The 24,546-nt window shown below is 37.3% G+C and overlaps 1 protein-coding gene and 1 pseudogene across 1 annotated transcript in view; both read right to left on the reverse strand.

Moving 5' to 3' along the window:
- Positions 1–24,546, reverse strand: part of ACSS3 (acyl-CoA synthetase short chain family member 3) — a 157,636-nt gene that overhangs the window by 124,062 nt on the left and 9,028 nt on the right. Inside the window, exon 2 of the mRNA XM_036252870.1 lies at positions 1,684–1,828. Within this exon, the coding sequence (XP_036108763.1) occupies positions 1,684–1,828 (145 nt within the window). The remainder of the gene's footprint in view (positions 1–1,683; positions 1,829–24,546) is intronic.
- LOC118624512 lies at positions 10,159–11,013 on the reverse strand (annotated as a pseudogene).

Raw genomic sequence — 24,546 nt, forward strand, 5'->3', positions numbered from 1 at the left:
GAGGGAAACATCGATGTGAAAGGGACACATCGAGTGGCTGCCATCCGCACAACCAACCAGGGCCGGGGACAAACTGCAACCGAGGTACGTGCCCTTAGCGGGAACCGAACCCGGGTCTCTCCAGACCGCAGGCGGACGCTCTAACCGCTGAGCCAAACCGGCCAGGGCTTGTTTGTTGTTTTTATAATTATAACTTTGGTTAGCCAAGTAAAATTGTTTTTCTCCACTCAATGAAATGGGAATAGGTATGCCGTTTTTCTAAGTCTGGTTCTTCAGTCTTCCCTTTTCATAGATCCTTCAATGTTTAATCAGCTTACGCTGGGATTGTGACCCAGTCTGAGCAAAACTGGCTTCTGTTTTGTCTCTTGATTATTTGCAATAACTCAGGATGGGGAGTTCACTCTTTTGTCTCAGTTGCCGTTCTTGAATTCTCTTAGAAGGCTAAACAGGAACACTGCAGATGCAAAAGGATGTAATTTCAGAGAATCAGGGAAAGTTAATGAAACTTTCTAAAAGCTGAATGGAAACCCTAAATAAGTTTAAAAAAAAAAAGCAAAAGAAGACAATGTGACTCAAAAGGCCTTAATTTAAAAGCAAATGCTTGCAAACCCAAGTATGAGAGGCTCTGCGCAACCAGTAGTTCTCAGCTAGTAATGATTTTGCCACCCAGGCGACATTGAGCAACATGTGGAGTCTTTGATGATCATCACAGCTGGGAGGAGGGTGCTGCTGGCATCTAATGAGTAGAAAACCAGGATGCTGCTGAACATCCTAAATATACGTAACAGCACCCCACAACAAAGAATTCTCTGGCTGAAAATGTCAATAGTGCCAAGGTTGGAAAACCCTGCCCTACACAATTATCTCCCTTTAAAGCAGGTGTAAATAAATGCTGCCCAGAGCTAGAACTCTCCCAGAGTCCGCAATACCTAATACTGTTCTAATTGCCTCTGAAACCGCATTTCTACCCGAATGTGCAAAGAGAGTCTCAGAATGCATCTGTCAATATCACAATCCACCTAAGAACTACACAGGTGGGAAACAAACTGAATAAGAATAAATAAGGAGAAGGAATGAGCATGGGCAAAGAGCTGGGAAGGGTCCGGTGACCCGAGGGAGTGACGGGCCACCCAGGGTGAACACTGTTGTGTCCATAGCCACAAAGGCTGGGAAATAAAACTATAAAAAATGCTATGCTCAGAATCCAAAGTGTCTTATACATCACATAAGTTCACACTTTACTCTCTGAATAACAATAATTCTTTAAGAAAAAAATTGTAAGTGGGGTACAGAAATATGTTGTTGCTTAGGGAGAAAAGTCTCTGGTGAAGACCTGACATGAGCAGACCTGCTAACAGGGAAGTCAGGAGACAGCTTCAATCGTACAAGAGCTAAATTTAGAATGACTGGATGAAGGCGATGGCAGTGCAGATGGAAAACAGAGGCCAGAGAGGAACTGAACATTTTCTTAGAGATTTCCAGTACTGTAACATATCAATGGAAGAGATAAAAGCACTTCAAATGAGTTGCAGTCCTGTGTCCAAAGTGCATGAACAGAAACATATGGTAACATGTCAATGGATTTAGATAATTAAAGGTTATACAACGATCCTGTATGCTATTTAAATTATTTCTGTAGGACTACTGAATAACATATACTGTACAGAAAATGTATGACATTACCTGCTCCAGGACTTCTTTATAGGTAATAGTTGCTTTCGTATTTGTGACAGGACTGTCATAGATGATAGCAATCTTATCTCCTTTCCCGTTTTCAATATGACGATCAATGGCATTATAACAAATGTTAAGCATCCCTTCCACAAACCTGAAAAATAATTGGAAAGTAAAAGTAAATGACTCTTTTCAAAAGTTGTAGTTGCGCCCTGGCCGGTTTGGCTCAGCAGTTAGAGTGTTGGCCTGTGGTCCACAGAGACCCAGGTTCAGTTCCCGCTAAGGGCGCGTACCTCGGTTGCAGTTTGTCCCCGGCCCTGGTTGGGTCGTGCGGGAGGCAGCCACTCGATGTGTCCCTTTCATGTCAATGTTTCTCTCTCTCTTTTCCTCTCTCCCTCCCACTCTACCTGAACAAAAATGGAAAAATGTCCTCAGATGAGGATATAAAAAAAAAAATGTAGTTGTTTAACTAGGTTTGTATATTTCTAGTTTGGCAGAACTGCCCTTAAAACAGTGCTTCCTTGTGCATGTTACGGCAGGAAATGATAGCTATAAACTAGATAGGTAAGATGGTACCAAAGTGACATTTTTATTTTAATAAATAGGTATTTATTTTGATGGGCACTAAAAAAAAACACCTACTATATCTAGGTGACATCTTTGTGGTTTTTATTGCTTGGATGAAACTAGAGTATAGAGCAATAAAATTACCTACATGGATGAAATGAGCGATATATAAATGTAGCACAGAAACAGTGGGCTGAGGGAGCAAACAAATGGTAGATGTATGACTGAAGGTTGGGTACCTGTTGTTTAAAAAAACAAAAACAACTTACTGGAAAATTCAAGTCTTCTTTGAAAAGTATCTATATTGATAGGTGGATAGATAGATAGACAGATAATACATTAGTTTCAATTAAATACACTGCCTCCAGCCCTAGCCAGTTTTGCTCAGTGGTTAGAGCATTGGCCCTTGGACCAATGAGTCATGAGTCTGATTCCGGTCAAGGGCACATACCTCAGTTATGGTGCTTCCTTGGCCCTAGTGTTGTGTGGGAGGCAACCAGTTGTTGTGTCTCTTTCACATCGATATTTATCTCTCTCTCTCTCCCTCCTTCCCTCCCATTCTATCTCTCTCCACATGTTGGAAATGCTTTGTAATTTGAATAAAGAATGGATATGCACATACAATTTTAATTAAAATAATTTTTTGCAATTCAGTACTCTTCACCTGTTAATTGACCAATGCCTTCCTTTGAAAATACAGACATCCTGTAGATAGATGGGGATACTTTTTAAGAAAATATAACTCATTTTTATGAAAAGAAAAACTAATTATTTACTACTTTTTGAGGCAGTGGGGATTAGAATGAAAATACAAGCACAACAATGATCTATTTGTTAGACTAGCAAACATTATAACAATGCCAAATAACAGGAAATAAATATTAAAACAACAAGTAAAAGTCCTGTTAAATAGCTGAGCGTCACCTTCTGGTCTTCACTCAAAGAGTCTCGTATGACTTTAAGCAGGGAATTAAGAACAACTAGTAAAAGGGCAAACATCTGTAATACTTTTAAAATAATAATAAAAAAAGAACAGATACAGACACAGCAGTAGCATGAAGAAGTAATAGATTCGGAAGGCAACAGGAGGAGGGATCATTTCATCACAATCAAATGACACTAAATATTTGAATAATACTGAATATGACTACTTTACAGCACAGCACAAGAAGTAATTAATAAAATCATTCTGAATTATCAAGTGTGAGAGCTTCTCTATTTGTTCAAAACTATTCTCTTCCCCTCACCCCACCTCCTGGAGTGAAGAACAATTCCCTTGGTTTTGGGCTCATCCATTGACTTGCTTTGGCTAATCAGCAAACAGAGACCTAAAAGCACGTGAACAATTGAGTTTGCTTTCCTGCACCTCTGCTTTCTCCAGGAGAAGAGTCTCCAGGTATTACTGCTGACTCCTCCTCAGCCTGGAGCCCAGAATGAATATTGGCAGTTGGAAACAGTGCCCAAAAGAAGCAGGGAGCTCACCCAGCCAGATACATGTCTTGGAGCAAAATTTTCAGTTACACGTATCCTAGATCAGCTGACCCCATGACTACCTACAGCTATGTGGATATAACTGCTGAACATTTCATGATTTGGAGATTTTTATGGTTATTTGATATGCAGCATGATTGTAACCATAATTAACTAATACACCAAGAAAACAGTAAAGTTTACTCAATGTCTATGGCAAAAGTAAGATAAGATGCTTTATAAAAATTTCCGACAAGATATTTATGTGGTTTCTCTTTATTTTTTGCTTTTGTTTCAGATAAGAACACATGGAAGACTGACTTGCTGGAACATGCCTTGATGTCATTATTCTTTTTCCCTTTATCTACAGCTTCTACACTACCACTCTTTGTGCTCAATATTTACTTATTTTTATATTTTATTTATTTTTTATTTTTTTCATTTACCTTCAGATAGAGTGGGAGGGAGAGAGAGGGAGAGAAATGGAGAGAGAGAGGAACATTGATGTGAGGGGGACACATCAACTGGTTGCTTCCCGCACAACCCCAACAAGGGCCAGGGACAAACTGCAATTGAGATGCGTGCCCTTAACCAGAATCAAACCCGAGACTCATTGGTCCATGGGCTGATGCTCTACAATTAAGCCAAACTGGCCAGGGCTGGGCTGTGCTCAATATTTAATCATGTTTATGACATGTCACAAAAAGAGGCCCTCTCAAACCCAAATATTCATGAAAAATTTACTTTATCATTTGCCTTATTGTTCTCCTATCTCTCACCTGCTCCTTATCAACATCTTTTGGAGGAGGTCATCAAGAGGATAAGACTGCTGGTTGATTCTGGAGGTCAACCAAGACAATCGGAGGCTCTTCACTCTCTCCCCTGTCTCTGCGATGTATGTCACACCTACTATTCCCAAACTAGCAGCCTTTTCAAAGCCATAAGCTTGAGAGAAACTTTTTAAGGACATAACCTTGAGAAAGTAGGGTGTTGAGATCATTCGTACTAAATACATGACTGACCCCAGTTAATGCTTCTATATACATGTTTAAGATTCTGGTGGATGGGTGTAGAGATCCACTCATCTTGGAGCTACCTAAGAAAAGCCTGGTAAGTAAGTTCCCTTGCTTATTAAACCTGCCACCGACCAATCTGGAATGACCTGCCTCTTTCTTGGTTTCTCCCTGCCTTCTGTGTGTAGGAGTCGGTTTGCAAACCAACAATATCTTTCATGGAATCTTCTTCCTTAGTCAAATTCAATAGTACGTTCCAACATTCTATATCCATTCTTTTACTCACTCTACATACATTCTCTAAGTGATCTCTATGCTTCAAAGGTTTCAACCTCCAACTTTAGCCCTAGCCCTGATCTCCTTTCTGAGTTCTGTACCCTTATAGCCAATTGCCTGCTGGACATTTATCCTTGGAAAGAATATGTCCTAATTATAATCATTTTCAGCCAGCCTCCAACTCACAACCCATCCTGTCAGTCTAAAATACAACAACCAGTTCAAGAGGCAAAAGTATTTGTTTGGGATGCAAGCATTACAGTTTTCAGGGTAAACAGATTTAGGTAGAAACACAAATAATGTCTGGATTACAGAAGAGGGAATCATGTTTTTTTATGAAAAAAAAAAAAGAAAAGAAAAGAAAAAGTTGAGGTAAGTTGTTTTTAAAAGAGTCCATTGGTACTGACAAAGCTAGATTTGTACTTCATTGATTAGTCGGGTGAAGTGGTCACTAGGTAAAAGTTCACTTCTATCAGTCATATCAACAGGAAACTTTCATTCTGGTGGATATGGAATGTGAGTGGTTTGGCCCAGTTCAGAGGTTCAGAAAGCAGACATGCAAGGCAGTTCCTCGGTAGTGGCTCCTCCAGCTACATTTTAAAATGACTCCAATTATGTCAATTTTCATATTTCTCTCTTTAGATCAGGTATTTTTTTCAAAAGCATCACTGATCAATCATTGGAGTGGATTTTCTCATGTGTTCACATTGTGATCCCCTGTCACCGGGAAGACTCATTCCTGGTATGTCATAGTCCATGTAGGAAGGAAAAGTGGTTTTCTTGGTAGCTTTAGGCCACATTTGAGCAACAAGAGCTCCAGAACAGAGGAAGGCTTGCCTTCCAGTCCTATAAAGTAAACAAAAGCTAGTGAAGTTCATCATAGGTATTCAAGTAATTTTCAATTTGTCTTTTAATTGTCCATCTAAGGTCCTATATGGATTAGAAATACATTCAAAACGTTGTACTACCATTACTCTTGTGGAGTTCGTACAGCATTATGAAGACAGTAGATGCACAATGATAGTGATTATTCCTAATATTAAGAACAGGACACTAATTCCAAATTGTAGGATAATTCTAAACCATAAAGCTATCCCTTTTAAACAGGTCAAAAGACCAAAAACTTTCTAAAGGTACTTATAACCAGTGGGCTTATTTTATGATTTTGCACAGTGTTTCAATCAATCCTGAAGAACTTATTTCAAATACACAAGTGGTGACACAGACACCACCTTGTTTTGCTAGACTATAGTTGAAAGCAATTCAGTTATCTGAAACAACTTGAGTAAGTAAATGTAAAGATATTTCTAGAGCAGCCATGGTTTTGGTGACAAATTCAGCAATATCCCCTAAAGTTTTATTTTTATTTATTTATTTTAATATGGTTTTACTGGTTTTTAGAGAGAGAGGAAGGGGGAGAGAGCTAAAAACATTGATGCCTCCTGCATGCCCCCCACCAGGTACTGAGCCTGCAACCCAGGCATGTGCCCTGACCGGGAATCGAACCAGGACCTCTCAGTCCATGGGGCAATGCTCAGTCCACTGAGCCACACTAGCTGGTCTCCCCTCAAGTGTTAGACACATTTCTGACCATATATTAATATATATCGATACCCCATCATTGAAGTAAAATTCTGAAAAATCTTATTCCTTTATTGCCAGAGACATCACCTGGCAATTCTCATTTTATTCTGTGATGTAAATTTAAGGGTGATGACCAGTGCTGAGTCCTTGTTTGACTACGTAATGAAATAGATGTAACCAATAATCCAGCTGTGCAGTAACTTCCCAATAGATGAGAATTTAAGCAACTCCCCCATAGATTTTTCCACCAAGTGCAAGTGAAAATAAATCCTAATGGAGTACAAGTCATGCAGTTATGATAATGAGATTGCCTGAACCAAAGATCTGAAGATAGTAGGCACAGTAAAAATGTTGTAAAACTAGCCAGAAATGTTGCAGAACTAGTAGACCGGTTGAATCACTTGACTGGTGAAATGGGTTCACTAGTCATGAAGTACAAGAGGGTAGAAATACTTTTCTGCAATAGAATTTGAGCCACAGAAGAGGCAGTAGCCTTTCTATGAGGAGAACAGATTCTTATTGAACTCACTCAAATGACAATATTGCTATGAAAATAAAAACACTAACTGACAATTTCTGAATTCTGGAAGGGTAAGGTAGAGTGAAAAATGACTCTTTCACCTTTGTTCACAAAGATATACTTTAACAAATTACTAAGTCATAGAGAGCTTAAGAAAGAAAGTTTCCTTAAATGGAATTCAGTGGTATGACCTGAAAGTTCCCCGAGTTGTGCATTCTGAAGTATTTGTCAGAGTCCTTTCCGAGAATGTCCCTAATGATGAAGCATCAAAGTAAAACAGTAACTGTCTATAAATGACAAAGATTAAAAATGCCCATTCTTAAAGATCTGATGAGTGTTCATCACATTTAAATGAACAAATTTGGTTATTTCTGTAATATGCCCATTATAAGAAGATAACTGGAATTATGACTGATATGATATCAGGACATATCAGAATTTTAGAAATGTTGGAGCATAAGGCAGACAACTCCAAAATAATACCACTTTGGCATATTGATTATTTTGAATTAAAGTTAATTGAAAAGTAGTCAATACAAAGATACCTTAACCATCCTTTGCCTCCCGGAAGCAGGAAATAGCTCTCCCCTATGAAAGGTGCTGTCCCTGCACCTAGGTACTGAGAGAAATATCCTCATCACCAGAGTCAGGGAATACAAGGCTGAGTGTTCACAATGCAATACAACCTAGGAAAGTGAATCATCATTTATTTGACAATGTTCCCCATGTAATCTAACATATAAAGTACGCCTAACTGATTTGATATCTCTCTTCTATAAGGTGAAGGAACAAATCTCTTGAAATGTTCTAGGGACCCTCTTAAAAATCCCAAAGTTAGCTAAAAGTCCAAAGGACTTAATTTAGAATTTAATTTGTCAAAAATACAAGAGGTTAAAACACTAGACCAAATAGGGTCACAGATCATTATAAACCAGTACCTAATCATCTACACAACCAAAGTGACAATAAAAGATTTCAAAGGTGAATACAAAAGGTTATATAATTATTAGCAAATTGATAGCGCCTTTAATATTGAGGAGACTAGGTTTACTCAAGTAATCAAAGACTTGATGATAGAGATACCATGAAGCACAGAAATTATTCTGATAAAACACAACACCTTTGTTTTTCAGGTAGGCTACTTAAAAGATAAAGGAACTTTCAATTTGTTATCAAAAGCAGATCGAAAGTGCAGCAAAGCTTTGTTCTTTCAACAAAGACGGAGGGCCAACTCGAATCCTATACCAGGGTACTTTTGATATTTTAAAAAATAATAATTTATTTTAAATTAATCAACTTGTCCATGTATAAATTCCTATCCAAAGATTATTTTTTCATAAACCTCTATACCTTTATTTTTTTTTTGTCATATTCAAATTGTGTCTGGTTTTGATTTCTGGGTGTTTTGTTTTTTTGGTTTTGTCTTTCTTGAGGACAAAATTACTTTATTTTCCCTCAACAAAATGTATTTCATTCCTTATAGCGTCTTTTATTGAAACATGTGTTTTACTTTCCTTGCACACAAAGATGTTCTTTGTATTATTGCTAATATATATATAGTATATATATATGTATATATATAGTATATATACATATATATATATGATTAGTCAGAATGCTTAACCCCTAGAAACCTCAATTTCTAATGAAAACTAAGAGTTAAGCAATTGTGCAGTGTCTTTTACAGTAACATTCTGTGGACTGGCAGACGTAAATATTTTTTATGATTTCTAAAAGCAAGGCTTTTTCATAGAAAATCTCTGAGCATGGCACAAAACATGTTTACTAATAGACCAAAATAGCTTTAATTTCTCTATAAAAGAAAGTAAACAATGGATTTATCGATGTTTTGTAGTGAATGTTTCAGTATATTATCTTGTTTGGAAATAATCTTAATATCCAATGAATTTCTATCATTCCACTTAAATCTACATTGTTTCAAACTGCCTTTAACAACATTGTCATTATTTTAAATTAACCTGGGATGATATTTCTTGTAGAGAAATATTGGTCACATTGTTTTTTATTATATTTGCAGGCTAGATTCCTACAATCAAATAACACACACATGCATACACAAATAAAATAAGCAAATTGCTTCCTGGAAATACTGAATCAATTTATATTACCAGCAGCATTACCTGAAAATGCATTTCATCACACTCCTCTAAACACAGATCATTCTCAATCGTCTTCAATTTGAGAAGTAAAAAGTATTTTAATTTTGGTTTCTTTGATTACCAGTATTAAGAACAATGTCTTTCCAGTATTTTAAAACTGTTATATAGGACATTGAACTTAAGTCTTACATTCTAAAAAGTTATTTTCTAATTTTTTTTACTAATTTTAATTCATGATATTCAAGATAAAATATTTTTTAACTTTTATGTAGTGAAATAAACTCATCTTTTTCCTTTGCAAGTTTTTCCTCTAACATAATTAATTCTACTCTCTTCTTGTTTATTTTTTAATGCTCTCTTAAATGTGCCAATAATTTATTCATGTATGTACACAATATATTACACATATGTATTGTATGATATATGTGTGTATATACACATTGCAATGTGGCAGTACAATTAGATTTGTTGGTTTATCAGTAGTCAATTTTTTAAGCATCATTTTTTGACTAATCCTTACTGTCCTCATTTGATTGTGATGTTCTATTTTCCCATATGTATTATTAGCATTATATATTTGCAGATAGATGGAGAGATGGATGGATGGATGGATGAATGGATGGATAGATCAGAATCTTTGTTAAGGCTATTCAGTTTTTAGATATACTACTGGAATGTTCGGTCAATATAATCTTGTGAATGACTCTTTAAATTAAACTTCTATTGAGGAAAGAAACAAAACAATTTCATATGCTTTATTCTTCTTATTCTAAATTGTTTGTTGTAAGATAATTTACAAATATCTTGCTGTCATTAGTAACTTAAACAATGGACCAATAATATCTTCTGACCAGGGCAGCAGTAAGCTAAAAACAAAATCAGCTGGCTGAATTTTCCTTCTTTGCCTCTTGTGTGAGGATAAACTTGATTTTCATTAATCCAGAGCTGCAACACCACAGACGATTTCAATCAACTCCTTTGTGATGATAGCCTGGCGGGTTCTGTTGAAGGTCAAAGTCAATCATCTCAGAAGAATTATTGCTCTCATTGTCCACAGCCGTCATCCTGGCATGTTGCTCATTGGTGGTAGATTCCTTCAGGGGACAGTAGATGATGTTCGCCAGACTATATTCCTGGTAATTCTGCAGCATGTCAGCATCAATGTCATCATAGATACTCGTGCTCTCAGCACTTGCAGTGGTATTAAGAGAAAAGGCGGGCTTTTCTTCGGTCTTATAGGAGATGACAGATCTGAATGGATTAAACATGATAGATCCTTCATCAGATGACTGACGCATCTCCAAATGTGGGGCTTTTCTTCGCCCTTCTTAGAACGTGACCAGAAACTGGTCAGAATGAGTCCTATGAAGTAGACTCCTAATTTTATCACCAATTCCAACAATCTTAACCTCTGTCCCGGCTGCTGTGAGTATAGCCACCTCACTTCTCATCTGTTCAGCAACCGAGGAATGAATAGCATCACAAAGTCCTCTATCTGAAGACACACCGATAAGGAAGTGTGCCCTCTTGTCTGCAGGCACCTTCACATCAGCCTTTTCATCCAAAGCCAAAGATCGTGTTGCATACACTTGAGCTGGCTGCAGCTCCCTCTCAGCTCAGGCATATTTTGCTGCTGCTATCATTTTCATAGGCGTGACAATTTTCTGGATGTTTTGATGGATTTCAGTTGCCTGGTAATATCTTTCAAAGTTGCCATATTTCGAACTTGGATCCATTGCATCTGCACAGCCCAGGCCAAAACCCCAGTAATGCCTGCCTGAGAAAACATGGTGGTATCTGCCCTGCTGAAGGTTACAATTGCATATTCTTTTTCCTACACATCCTGCCCCAAATTCCTCCTGCAGAAAATTTTAGGTAATTTGAAATGTACCCTATAGCCCATTTGAAAACGGAAAAAAAAAAACCACAAAAACAAAACAAATTAAATTGTTAACAATAGTGCAACCACTAGAAATGGTGCTTCCACTGGTCAGACAGTGGCACCTTTTTGGAATATAAAGCAGACAGGAGCAGAATGACTATGTCTGGAAGTCATGAGCAACATGGTAGATCTGAGTATACAAATATGAAAAGATTTCCGTAACATTTTATACACTGTAAAGTCAAAATATAACAAAGAAGATATGTGTGGAAGAATTTATACAGCCATACCACAGAATACATTCATGAGAAACCAATCAACCCTAACTAAACACGAAATAAAACGACTCACAAACAAAAGCAAACAAAACTTCACTCAGTAAAACTCTGAAATAACTCCAAGATCAGAGGCAGGTAGAAATAAACAATGGGCCATGGATGTTTGGATATAAAATTGAAACATAACACCACCTTCCCCCACACACATATATACACACATACATATCAGACAAACGTTTAACAGCCTGGATTCTAACTTTCTGAAATAGAGACAGCTTCTGCATGGACAACCCTCTAGGAGTTTTAAGACCTTAGAACAGGAACAGGCTCTACATAACTTCCAGGGGACCTAAAATCCCTGTATACCATTGCCACCTGGAAATCCCCTCTTCTTCCTTAAATAATCCCTGGAAATTAAGCCATAAGAAAGACTCTGGTCATCAAAATCTGAATTAATTAACAAGTGAATAGGGATTCTTACTTGGGTTCTGAAATTTATTCCACTCAGCTATCTGCATTTCACACTTAGATGAGTGCGTGTTCATGTGTGTATAGACAGGTAGGTAGGTAGGTAGGTAGATATAGATAATATATAGACATTATATATATATGAGAAATAGAAGAACATAAAGCTGTGGGAAGGACATATTGTCAACATAAATAACAAGGGGAAAGATATTTGCAACTTCAATAACATTTAAAGTGTACCTAAAAATCAATAAGAAAACAATTAAAATCCAATAGGCAAAGAATCTCAGTACACTATCTATAGAGGAAAAAGAAAATAATGGCCAATAAAGAAACAAACAAAATGTCATGCCCAGCCTTATAGAAAATCAGGAAAATGAACATTAAAGCAATAATGAGATGCCATTTTCCACCATTGGATTGATATAAAGGTATAATAAACAGTGTTGGGGAGAGTAAAGAGAAACCGATATTCTCATATAATGCTGATGACCAAATAAATTAGTTCAACAATTTAGGAGGAGATGTATATCTCCAAAATGTACTTTTCAAAGCAAGGTGCCTGTGTGTTAATGTCTGTGTTGCATAAAAGAACAAGAAGGAGTCTGGAAATATGAGAAGAAAATGTTAGTAGTGGTAAAGTGTTGGTAAGAGAAAAATTGAGAGACAGTATGGAGAAGGGCTAGTCTATATTTTTATTGAATAAATATTTCTATGTTATTTAACTTTTATGAACATGTATGTGTATTGAATGGGTGATTTAAATATAAACTATCAGTATAATTATCATTAATGAAAAAAAATTTAATTAAATAAAAACATCTCAATTTTCATCTAGTAAAAAAGAGCATTTTCTATACTTATGACAACATCTAAACTCAGGTTCAAGAAACTAAAAATTGGACCATAAAATTTTTACTTCTTTATATTTTTTAAATCAAAATTAACCTTAAGCAATGAACAGTCATAAAAAAGGGCTACATAGAAACTTCAAATAACATGGAGAGATTTGCTATAGATCTGTCATCATTGCTCCTGCTGTCTACTATGATTTTGGTTGCCCTTTTTCCAGGAACTTCCAAAAGTGCACTTTCATACTCACTTAAAATAAGGCATGGCCATGAAGCTTGCTGTGACCCATGACATGACCACAGAAATAATCAAGGATGTCTTCAAGATCTAATGCATGTTTACCACATTCCCTTGTCTCTGTGACAAGAATGAGTGACATTCCAAGTGGTAACTATCAGCACGCATCCTTGCTTAAGGATGGATGACATGGAACAAATCTCTCAGGTAACCCAAGATAAACTCGGATGAGTGACACATACCTGGACCTTTTAATCCAGGGAGATTGGAAGGTTGGTTTTTCTTGTAGCAAAATATAGTCTATCCTGACTGATACAAAAGTCTTAAGATCCATAAATTTTAGCAAATTGAAACAAACTTTAGAATTATCATAGTTTGAAAAGCAATGGAATACATTTCAGGGCAAATGCAATGGGAGCAAATGCAATGGGAGGAATCTCAACTAGTCTATAGTCACTGCAGTAATGTCAGATGTCTATGGAAGGAGGCAAGATGTGCCATCAGCAAGGTCTGAGCTCACAAAGGCACTGCTGAGGGTCTTCAGAAGGAGCTTCGTAAAGAAGAAAATTTCTTGCCCTGGCCGGTTTGGCTCAGCGGTTAGAGCGTCGGCCTGGGTCCTGAGAGACCAGGGTTCGGTTCCCGCTAAGGGCGTGTACCTCGGTTGCAGTTTGTCCCCGGCCCTGGTCGGTCGTACAGGTGGCAGCCACTCGATGTGTTCCTTTCACATCGATGTTTCTCTCTCTCTCTGTGTTCCTCTCTCTTCCTCTCACTCTACCTGAACAAAAAAATGGGAAAATGTCCTCAGGTGAGGATAAAAAAAAGAAGAAAAGTTCTTGAAATTCCAAAGTTCTTGAAATTCCTTACATGCATTTCTTCTTGTACATAATTTTCTATTTTCCCTTGCCTTTCCTCGTTAACCCCTGCTAGCTTATATCCAACATAAAAACTTAAACTCAGATCTTTGGAGGAACTGGAATCTTGTTTGCATTTGGTTTCTTTTCTTCTTCACCTTAGCCTACCCTGATTCAAACTTCACAGTATCTAATGCCAGACTCTAACCCGTTCTGTGTTGGCCTTGTTCGTCAAGTTACACCGGAGTGTGTATTTGGCCCACATACTGGGCTAGGTCAATGAATGTGGTAGATGTCTGAAGGATTTTTAAGAAGTTTGGGGCCTGATAAGTTCCACAGTCTTGGTCTTTGGGTGCCAGAAGGAGCTGGGGCAAATGTGCACATGATTCTTCTGTTTTCATCAGTTCCCATCACCACCAACTTTTTCTTTGTTGAGAGCTAACATGTTGTTATTTAAGCACATGTTTATGATATCAATATTTAAACACTATAAAAGGAGATAAACATGACACTCAACTAATATTACTTCTTTTAGAAGGAGAAATTGATAGCATTTACTCTGTGCATTTGATTACCCAGCTAAGCAAAGTTGAATTAATAAAATCTACAACGTTCCTCTCAATTCCACCATTTCCTGCTATTCCAAGAATAAAATGTAATGTATTTTAAACAGTGTGGCCCATGTAACTCTTTCACAAATGGTCATATTTCAATTTGCATGAAATAAGAGTCCAAAGCTTCCTCCAGCACAACCACATTCAGTAGTCACAGGGTTAAACCCTTTCTGTATTCTCAGCTACTGACTTCTGTCGTCTGCACATATTTATTGTTAAATAACTGGAAAGTCCGACTCATAATTAACCTTTGAATAGGATCTTCCTTCTCTGGATCATATTATAATTTCCTTCATTGATGACTTACTATTTAGATATTCATTTCATCACACTTTCATAAAAAAATAAAAACAAATGTCAAGTTCTTTTTCAAAATTTAATAAAGGTCAAGAAAAAGATGATGAGTACATTTGGTTATCTACATACTAAATCTTTATACTAGTGATAAATATGTAACCTTTAAAAGAAATAATTAATTACTTTATTAGCAGGCTTCAGCAGATTACAACACCTTATCTACTGATACATTTACAATACTGATTTTCTCTTTGAAAGTTTTTCTACTCAACAAATTTAACCATAATTTGTTGTTGATTAAATTTGAGACTGTGAAGGAATGGAGAAAAATATAACTGGGAACATGTTTTTCACTCAAAAATAGAGTGATTTGTAATAACTATAATAAAAAGGAACATGTGGCCAATGTCCTGGTAGAGGTGTAAACAACATATAATGAAAGCACAAAGCAAAAAAGAGATTAATTTTGACTAAGGGAATATGGTAAGGAGCCAGTAGATGTTGAAAGGGATATAGGGAAGTATACCTGCCTGGGTTTTAAGGTCAAAGGACCAGAGTTCAAATCTCAGACATGTCATTTACTAGCTGTGCGACTGTTGAGCATTCTTCCCTCATCTATAAAACTAGTAAAATAAAATAAAAACCAACAGCGTAGTGCTTTGCACCAAGACAATGTTATGAGCATTTAATACAAATTAATCCATTTAATTCTCCTAACAAACTCGGTGTGTCTACTAATAACATCCTCATTGTACAGATGAGGAACCTGAGGTACAGAGGTGAGTGGCCCTACCCGAGGTCCACAAGGCTGTGTGACAAGCTGGGACTGGGTGTCAGGCAGTCAAGCTCCAAGTCTCAGCCCCTCTTCTATGTCGATGAGTTAATGTGAGTGTACTTTATACCTACTGTGAGCACAATCTTATACACATTTCATTGTGTATGAAATTGCATTGTGCATACACATTTCATTGTGTATAAAATTGTGCTCCTGATAGGTATTACCTATATAATAACCCTATCAGGCATTTACTGTTAGACTCATTTACAAAGGAGGAAACTGGCTTAAACAAGATACGAGAGCACAGGCAACGGGTACAATAAGCTGGAACGTGACACAAGGAGAGTGTGACTAGTGATATTTCACAACAATAACGTGTTGTGATAAAGATGAAAAGAAGGGGGGGATTTGAGAAATAGGAAGACTAAAAAAGTAAAATTTTAGACAAAATCAGGAAGAAAATGAAATAAGTATATATGAAGAAACCAGGGCTCTGAGAGGGGCCAGCAAACTACAGCTACGTGACAAATCTGGCCCACCACCTTCATGCATAAAAAAAGCTTTATGGAAACACAGCTACACTCAGTTGTTTATATATTGTCTGTGATTGGTTTTGCACAACAACAGCAGAACTGAGAGGCTGCTGTGGAACCTATCTGGCCCACAAAGAAAATATTTACTACTTAGCCTCTTAAAAACTTTAGCAAACCTTGCTCCAGAGGCTTGTCCAATAGAAAGTTCTGTGATCATGGAAATGTTCTATATCTCCATGCTCAGTAGGGTAGCCACTAGCCACAGGTGGCTGGCAAAATTTAAATTTAAATTAATTGAAAGTAAATACCATTTAAAATCTACATCCTCAATCACAGTAGCCACCTTTCAAGTGCTCAAGAGCCGCATTTGACTAAGGTGACTTCAGTGTGGGGTTAGGGGTTTGGAAGATGGACGAATTGTAAACTTGAATTAATGCATTCTCGCTATCTGGCCAGCCCAGGTACAACTGAGTGCTTCATTTGTATGTGACTAAGATAAGGTTTGCGTGAGTGGACTAATGGGTTCTAGGACTCAAGAATGTCTGTGTTTGTTATCTTTTAGTTTCAAAGTCTCTTTCCACTATAAAAAGCAAGAGACAAAACTAGGATGTACAGTTGACAGAGACGCCATCTCAAGGAAATATTTTACATAAATCCACTTGTAACCTGGGGTTACCAATCCACAAATAAATGGGACTGTGTCCAAAGATCGGGAGCATTTGCTACCTTGTAAAGCTCCCCCTCACTCCAAGCAGCGTGTGCTTGTAGCTTCATTGCGTTGCACCCATCCCGGCAGGCCGACAGACGGCACTGCAGTACTGAATTGTAAATTTTACTTAATTCACAATAAATTAAACTTAAATTTAAATAGCCACGTTGGCTACTGGCTACCAGTCTGGATGGTGAGTACAGTCCAAGGAATTTCAATGACACAGAGATGCTCCGAAGAGTCAAATACGAAAGAGAGATAAACTAAGGGAAGGACCCAAATCAATCTATTGAGTTAAGCAACAAATAGGTATTTATGGCCTTTGGGAGAGCAATTTGGATAGAGTGACCCTGTAGTGGATGCAGGAGTATCAGGGAGAAAGGACCTGGAGTACAGACAATATGGCCAAGAAGTTAGGATAGAAAAAGAAGGAGGATGCTCTGATTTCTCTTTAGCTTGTGCAAATCTTTCAACTGTTTTGTTTTATTAAAAGAGAAGGATGAAAAGTGAAGGTAGCTAAGGGAAGGGGGGTGGCAAATTAATGAGAATATTGCTCGTTTTATCAATGGCAATGACAAGTGAGACAAGTACAAAAATAGGGCAAAGTTCAGGTTCTGTTTTGGAAGTACAGGTTCATTAGTGCTGTTAAAATGAGAGATGTGTGTTTGGGGTGGGAACATGGCATGAGCTAAGGCAAGAAAGACCAGTGCAAGCCTTGTCTTAAAAGCCTTGAATGCCTTGTTAAGGGGAGGGAGACACTGAAGGGTTTTGGCAGGGGAATGCCCTGCTCAGAAATGGATTTCAAGTCAGACTTGAGAGGCACTTGAGAGGCACCTGAGAGGCAAACAAGGAAATTGAATCAGTTATGACCTACTGAAAAGCCTGGGAAGTCGTGGTAAATAATGAAATGGTGGGGAGAGGGAACTATTAGAGAAACGAAACAAAAGGAACTAGAAGTAGGGCGAAGGATGCTATCAAAGGAATGGAGTTTTTTTTTTTTCACCTCTGAGTGTCAAAAAAGATCTCTTACCCTTTGAGATGACATGGAGGGACCTGGAGAGTATTATGCCAAGTAAAATAAACCAGACAGAGAAAGACAAGTACGGCATGATCTCACTTACTTATGGAATATCATGAACAAAGTAAGCTGTCAATCAAAATGGATCCAGAGACATGGAAGTAAGGAACAGACTGACAAATCTCAGGGGGAAGGGAAAAGGGGGCAGGGGGGTATTAGGAAGAGATAAACCAAAGAGCTTACATGCACATATGCACAACCAATGGGCACAGACAATAGTTTGGGGAAAGCAGGAGGGGGTGGGAGTGGGGCAAAGGGGGCCAATGGGGGAAAGTACAGGGGGACATCTGTAATACTTTCAACAATAAAGATTTAAAAATGTGCAAAAAAGAAAGGAAAAAAACAGTTTTGAGATAGAAGAGGAACTAACATTTTTAAATCACCAACAATGGGCCAGGTTCTGAGTCTGGTAATTTATATGCACCAAATCATTTGATTTACACCCCATCCATTTAGAAAAAGAATGTCATTCCCATGTTACCTTAAGAAATGAAGCTCAGAGAGGTCAAGTAACTTCCCAGAATTATCAAATTAACACATGGCAGACTGGAACCTAGTGCTTTTTAACTCCAAGGAAAATGTAATGAATCTCCAATTCTATATGACTGTGGGCTTATTTGAGAAATTCTTATACCTTCACTGGACACTGTTTCCTGTGGCCAGAGACCATGAGTTAGCTCATTAATGGCACCCAGCAAATGTTCAATAATTATTTTTAAATAAATGTCTGCAAGTGTGAATGAACGTGAATTGAAATAATACTCTTCTGACACATTGACACAGATAAGGGGAAAAGTCTCATGAGGTAAACGCTCAGCAAAAACAATGACTAGCTCAAAAGACTACTATTGCCCACAAACAGAGGAGGCTTTAAACATTTTTAAGAGGGCATCATATTGCTTTATTCACACAATGACATCCCATCTAAATTAGATACTTGGCCTTGGACAGTATCAACTGACTGTTCCAGGAAATCCTCCAAATTGGGTAATTGCTTACTTGGGGCAGCATAATAACCTTATGGTAATTTAACCACTAGGGATATTGTTTTTGATAAAGCACCTGGAAAGCGCATCTCTCCATAGGACAATTATGTTAACAGAGAAACCTAACACAGAGAGAGACTTCTTTAGCCCCACTGATCCTGCATCCATGAGTACATACACTCAGGACCTGGCCCTATCCCACCAGCTCTGGGCACAGATTGCCCCATCTCGACAAGAAAGGACCGCCCAGGCATCTGCACCCTGGCCAGACCATCTCGGATTAAAACTGAGTGAACTGCCAATAGTGAGACATGCAGCCAACAGGAAAAAGAAAGGAAAGAAAGGCTTTCAGGAAATCAATACCTGCTATCTGAACTGGATGCACTGTCAATGAAGAGAAAAGGCATACATGAATCATCATGAGGATCCTCCAGCTGTGAGTCATGCTTGACAGTTCCATTCAAAGCAGGAGGTGAGAACACCATTTTATCTTGTTTGTTTTACTTTTATTCTAGAGAAAATGCAGGAAACAGAAAACTGAAGCAGAAGTAAACAGGACTTGGTTTAATATAAGAAAAGGATAAAACTGCAATTAAATTAATATTAAAGATCAATGTAAGAGATAAGAGCAAGACACATTTAAATGTCAAAGGATACATTTAATAAAATTTAAGTATAATCCTAAGTAAATATGAACTTAAAAAGTACATCTTAAGAGAAAGTAAACTTCATTAGTCAGCCCTTTTCAAGAGAACTTAAGACACTCTAAGGAGCAGTGGTCCTCAATCAACCGACACAGAAGGAAGTTACAATGAGCTCGTAAGGAAACACACTCCAAACCAGAGCAGATTCTTAGAATACCAGGCCTACGGACCAGAATGCCCACAGAGGCCCAAGGAGGTAACCCCGCGAACCTCAAAGCTATCCAGAGAACTAGAAGAGGGGCAAAGAGGAGGCACACTCTCCATTGTCAACTGGTATTTCTTGGAGAGAAGAAATAATCCTGATGAAAATAATAATGAAGTGATGAAGAAAGAACAAAAATGAAAGGAAGAGAGGGAGAAAGGAAAAGAAAGAGCAGCTCTAGCACCATGCAGGGGAGGAGGAAGCCAATTTTTTGACATGGTGTCATTTCCCTCTGGTGAAGGAGAAACAGGAAGAAAGGGGAGGAATATGTCAAGATTGAAACTATGGTGCTCTAAACCTTAGGACTTTAGGACTGCATGTTTTCTTTATTGATTGATTGATTGATTGATTGATTGATTTTTAGAGAGAGAGAAAGGGAGAATGAGAGGGAGATAAAAACATTGATGAGAGAGAACGTCGATTGGCCACCTACTGCATGCACCCCATTGGGGATTTGGCCCACAACCTGGGCATGTGCCCTGACCGGGAATCAAACTGATGACCTCTTGGTGCTCATGCTCACCCATTGAGCCACACCGGCTGGGTGTGTATTTTCTATTTTCATATGGCATCTTTGTCTTAGCTATCCAGTGCTTTGTCTTTAAGGTTATAACTTATGCAGAATGACACACTGCTATGTTCTGATGAAACTCTCCTCTACAGCGGAGGCTCCCAGAAGGCAGACACATCATTCATTAACTCATTCTGTAGAACACTTAGCTCATGTCCACGGAGAGATGTTTAATACAAGCTCTTATTAAAGAGGAGGGACACAATCAATCATTTTAGAATATCTAAGAAGAGCTTTTTCTTCCTGTTGAGCCCTTTAAATTCTTCAGAGATTATTTCCATAAAGACTATGTAATTGGGGAAAATACAAAGGAAGCATCAATTTTGTTTTATTGCTTAAAATAAAAAGGTCTGAAGAAAATATGACACAATGTTAAGATTTTACAGATTCTAGTGTTCTATGCCCACTAAATTATTGCTTTTATGGATTCTCTACATATAAAGGCTGTAGGACCTTATTTACAATATTTATTCATCTTTTTGGAGAAAAAAATTGACAATGTACATGAGAAAGTATATAAATTATCTTTGACCCAGAAATATAAGAATTTATCAGTAGAAAGAAAGAAATAGAGTGAGAGGAAGAGACAGACAAACAGAAGACAGATACAGAGAGAAATCTGGAATTCTGCATCCAAACATGCAAGTTTATCTGCCTGCTCATAATAGCAAATAAAGAAAAACCACTTAAATATCAACATAATAGGATTGTGAAATACTTTTACATTTACCAAAGAATATGTTAAAATATTCTGCATACATTAAAAATCACAACTTATTACAAATAAAAAAAGTGAGATAGCACATGGTATGGGCAATATAATTTTATTTTTCTGTACGAACAAAAATAGAGACCTAGAGAGTTAAACAAACTGGTAAATAAGCATAGATTATAGATTTTAAAAAGGCAAACATATACACATGCAAAAAATATGAGTGCATTTAAAAAGTGGTAAATCTGAGTAAGGGTTGTAGTTTAGTGAATTGTATTGCCAATGTCAAGTTTGGTTTTGATAAGGTACTATAGTTATATAAGATGTTACTGTGGGATCCCGGCCAGTGTGGCTCAGTGGTTGAGCATCGACCCATGCACCAAGAGGTCACCGGTTAGATTCCTGGTCAGGGCACATGCCCAGGTTGTGGGCCAAATCCCCAGTGGGGGGCATACAGGAGGTGGCCAATCGATGTCTCTATCTCTCTCTCCCTTTCCCTTTCTCTATAAAATCAATTAAAAAAAAATATGTTACTGTGGGGGAAGCTGAGTGATGGGTACAGAGGACATCCCTGTACTACTTTTATAACTTCTTGTGAGTCTGTAATTATTCCGAAATAAAAATTTTAAATGAAAGATTGAAGGGAAATATACCAAGATATAGAAAATGTATTTAAATATTAAACTACAGTTGATTTTCCATCTATTTTGGCTTGCTAAGTTTAGTTAATTAAAATATAAAGTAATACTGCTTCCTTGTAAAACGAAAACATGAACCTAAAGTTCAATCTGAATTATTTTTGAATAAATAAATGTCAATGAAAAGTAATTCAAACCTAGGTCTCAAACTAAGTCTTATGCTTCTGCTCTTTCAACTAAACCACACTCTGTCTCTCATCCAACTTCACACCTTCACCTCTCACCAAACAGCCGTACACACAGATACAAACATAAGATAGACATATCTACAAAGATAAACCTACATAACTAAGTAGATATCACTGAGCATAACTTAAAATGCTAAACAAAGTAGACACAGTTTTATTATGCCTTTTTTTCCTGGCCTCATCCTCAAACTAATCTGAGAAAAATGTCACAGAATACATCTTTGCTCTCTTTGCCAATTCCCCCATTGCCTACACATCGCATTAACAAATTAACCATTTTCCATAACATTCAATAATTTGAAACTTGAATACCAGGGCAGCCTGCTTGATTATCCGAAAGTGCATTATCTAGATAATGTTAACCAGCCCATCAGTTCCTTTCACTCTTTTGTTTGTTAGTCTGTTCCTTGTCTTTTCCTCACCTTCCAGTGTGTTAGCACCTCTGAGAGAAAATGAGAGTCTGCATAAAGGGATAAAATTAAATTGGTTGCCTCTTTTATTTATTAAAGGATTCATTAGTTAGAGAACAGCCACTGTTCACCAAAATGTGAGGCTGTGTGCTCTAGTCATTCATGTCTTGACAAAGACAACCCGAAGTAAGGTTGATTGTAAAATAAAAGAAATGTTATAACCCATATATTCAGAAAATAATAGCTAAGTGGTCCATGCCACTCATGATTACTCTTCTCTTATTAAACAGGAAAACAAAAACAGGTTTTACCACAAGCAAAAACACTTTTTTCCTCTGATGTATGGCATTGTTCTTTAAAGGTATACACTATCTAGACTCTCAGCACCTGGATTAGTGCCTGGCTCACAGAAGACAGTCAGCAAACATTTGCTGAACGACCAACAGAAAGAAAGAATGAATGAATAAGGGAACAAATGAATTAATGAATGAATAAACTCTATAACCAAAACTTCACTTTTATAAATATAACAGATCAACACATATCTGTGTCTGTGTGTGTGGCTTGATTTTAAATCTGTAACACTGGTAGTACGAGGATAAAACAGGATTGATTAGAGAGGAAATATGACACAATGAGAAGCTAATATGCTCTGAAGTCTAACAGATCTGGTTTTTCATGCCAGATCTGTCCCCTGCATTCCAAGCGAACACGAACAAGTTACTTAACCTTCCCTAAATTCTTCTTTAAGAAAGCATGTTCTTGAGAAGTTAAAAAACTATCTTAAGGGGTACTGTTGTAGCTATTATTATCATGATAATATATTTGGTATCCTGTAACATTTTAGCACATACTCACAAACACAAAAAAGTACACACATATAAATAGAGACATATAGAGAGAGACCATCCTTTAGGAGTTTAGAAATGTTAATGTAAGAGTGTTATTTCCCTCAATTACAGTCTTTGAAATAACTAGATATTTAGTGAGAAAAAGAACCTTTTAATGTATAGGACGACACCCCAACCAACTGAGCACTCTGGCCAGAGCTTATGATGTATTTATGTTATAATTAGAAGTTTGAACCTTTTGACCCCCTTCACCCTATTCCCCCACCCCAGATTCCTCTTTCCCTCTGGCAATCATAGATCAGTTCTCTATATCTATAAACTTGGTTTTTTTTTTGTTTTGTTTTGCTTTTTGGGGGCTTGTTTTACTTTTTAGATTCCACATATAAGTGAAATCATATGGTATTTGTCTTTTAATCACTTTTCACCAGTGATCATCATTTAGTTAATAAAAATTGATATATTTGGTTAACATATTTACTACAAAATGACAATCTAGTAACATAATATTGATCCAACTCTTAAATCTGAAATTTTTAGAATCTGATATGTACCAAAGAGACAACTTTTCCAGTGTACACTCACATGGGTGCTTGGTCTGTCCCATAGAAACAAAGTATTTCCCTCCTTGCAGTACATTTGTCTTTGGCTTGTTGACTAGAAACCCATGCTGATGTAAAGTACTCTACAATTTAAAGACAAATGAGCTAAAGAAGAGCAAAGGGATCCAAGTGCCTTGTAATGAAATTTAGACCCATGAAGACAAAAGAATTTCCAACCCTTTGATGCCTTGCTAGAACAAAGACTTATGGGTTATTTTGGGTTCTAGTGGGATGGATAATTCAAATAATATGTAGCTGCAATTTATGTACAAATCCAGATTAAGGAGCTAGATTAAGAAGGTTAATCTGCATGTGCTGAAGTTTTAAAATCAGATCAATGCATATACACAGTTCCGTGCGTTCCATTATGGAAATAACAGAGGTGGCTGCGACCTGATCCTGGCCATTCCATGACCTCATGGTGATTTGTTAAGTTACTGGTAAGAACAAAACACCATGGGGGGTAAGCTCTTATAGCGGATGCATAGTGACAAAATGGAGATGAACACTGAGCATTCTTTGACAAACTAGCTCAAAGGGAAATAAGATTCAAGGTGATGTGCTTTTTAGGAAAGACCCATTTGTCAAGAAGACATGACTAAATTGACTCTGGGAAAACAATGAGAACAGACTTCTCTAAAATGAGAGGGGAGTGGAAGACACATGGAAACACAGACAACAAATGAAGAGAAGTGGCATCTCTGATTAAAAATGTGTAGAATTCTAACATTGTTCTTATTCTTCTGTATCCTCTAGGTCCTGGCACCTAAATAGTCGTATGACACCAGACAGAAGTTAAAAGTGTAGTTGCAGCTCAATACAAA

This window comes from Molossus molossus, unplaced genomic scaffold (assembly GCF_014108415.1).
Source record: "Molossus molossus isolate mMolMol1 unplaced genomic scaffold, mMolMol1.p scaffold_m16_p_10, whole genome shotgun sequence".
Taxonomy (NCBI): domain Eukaryota; kingdom Metazoa; phylum Chordata; class Mammalia; order Chiroptera; family Molossidae; genus Molossus; species Molossus molossus.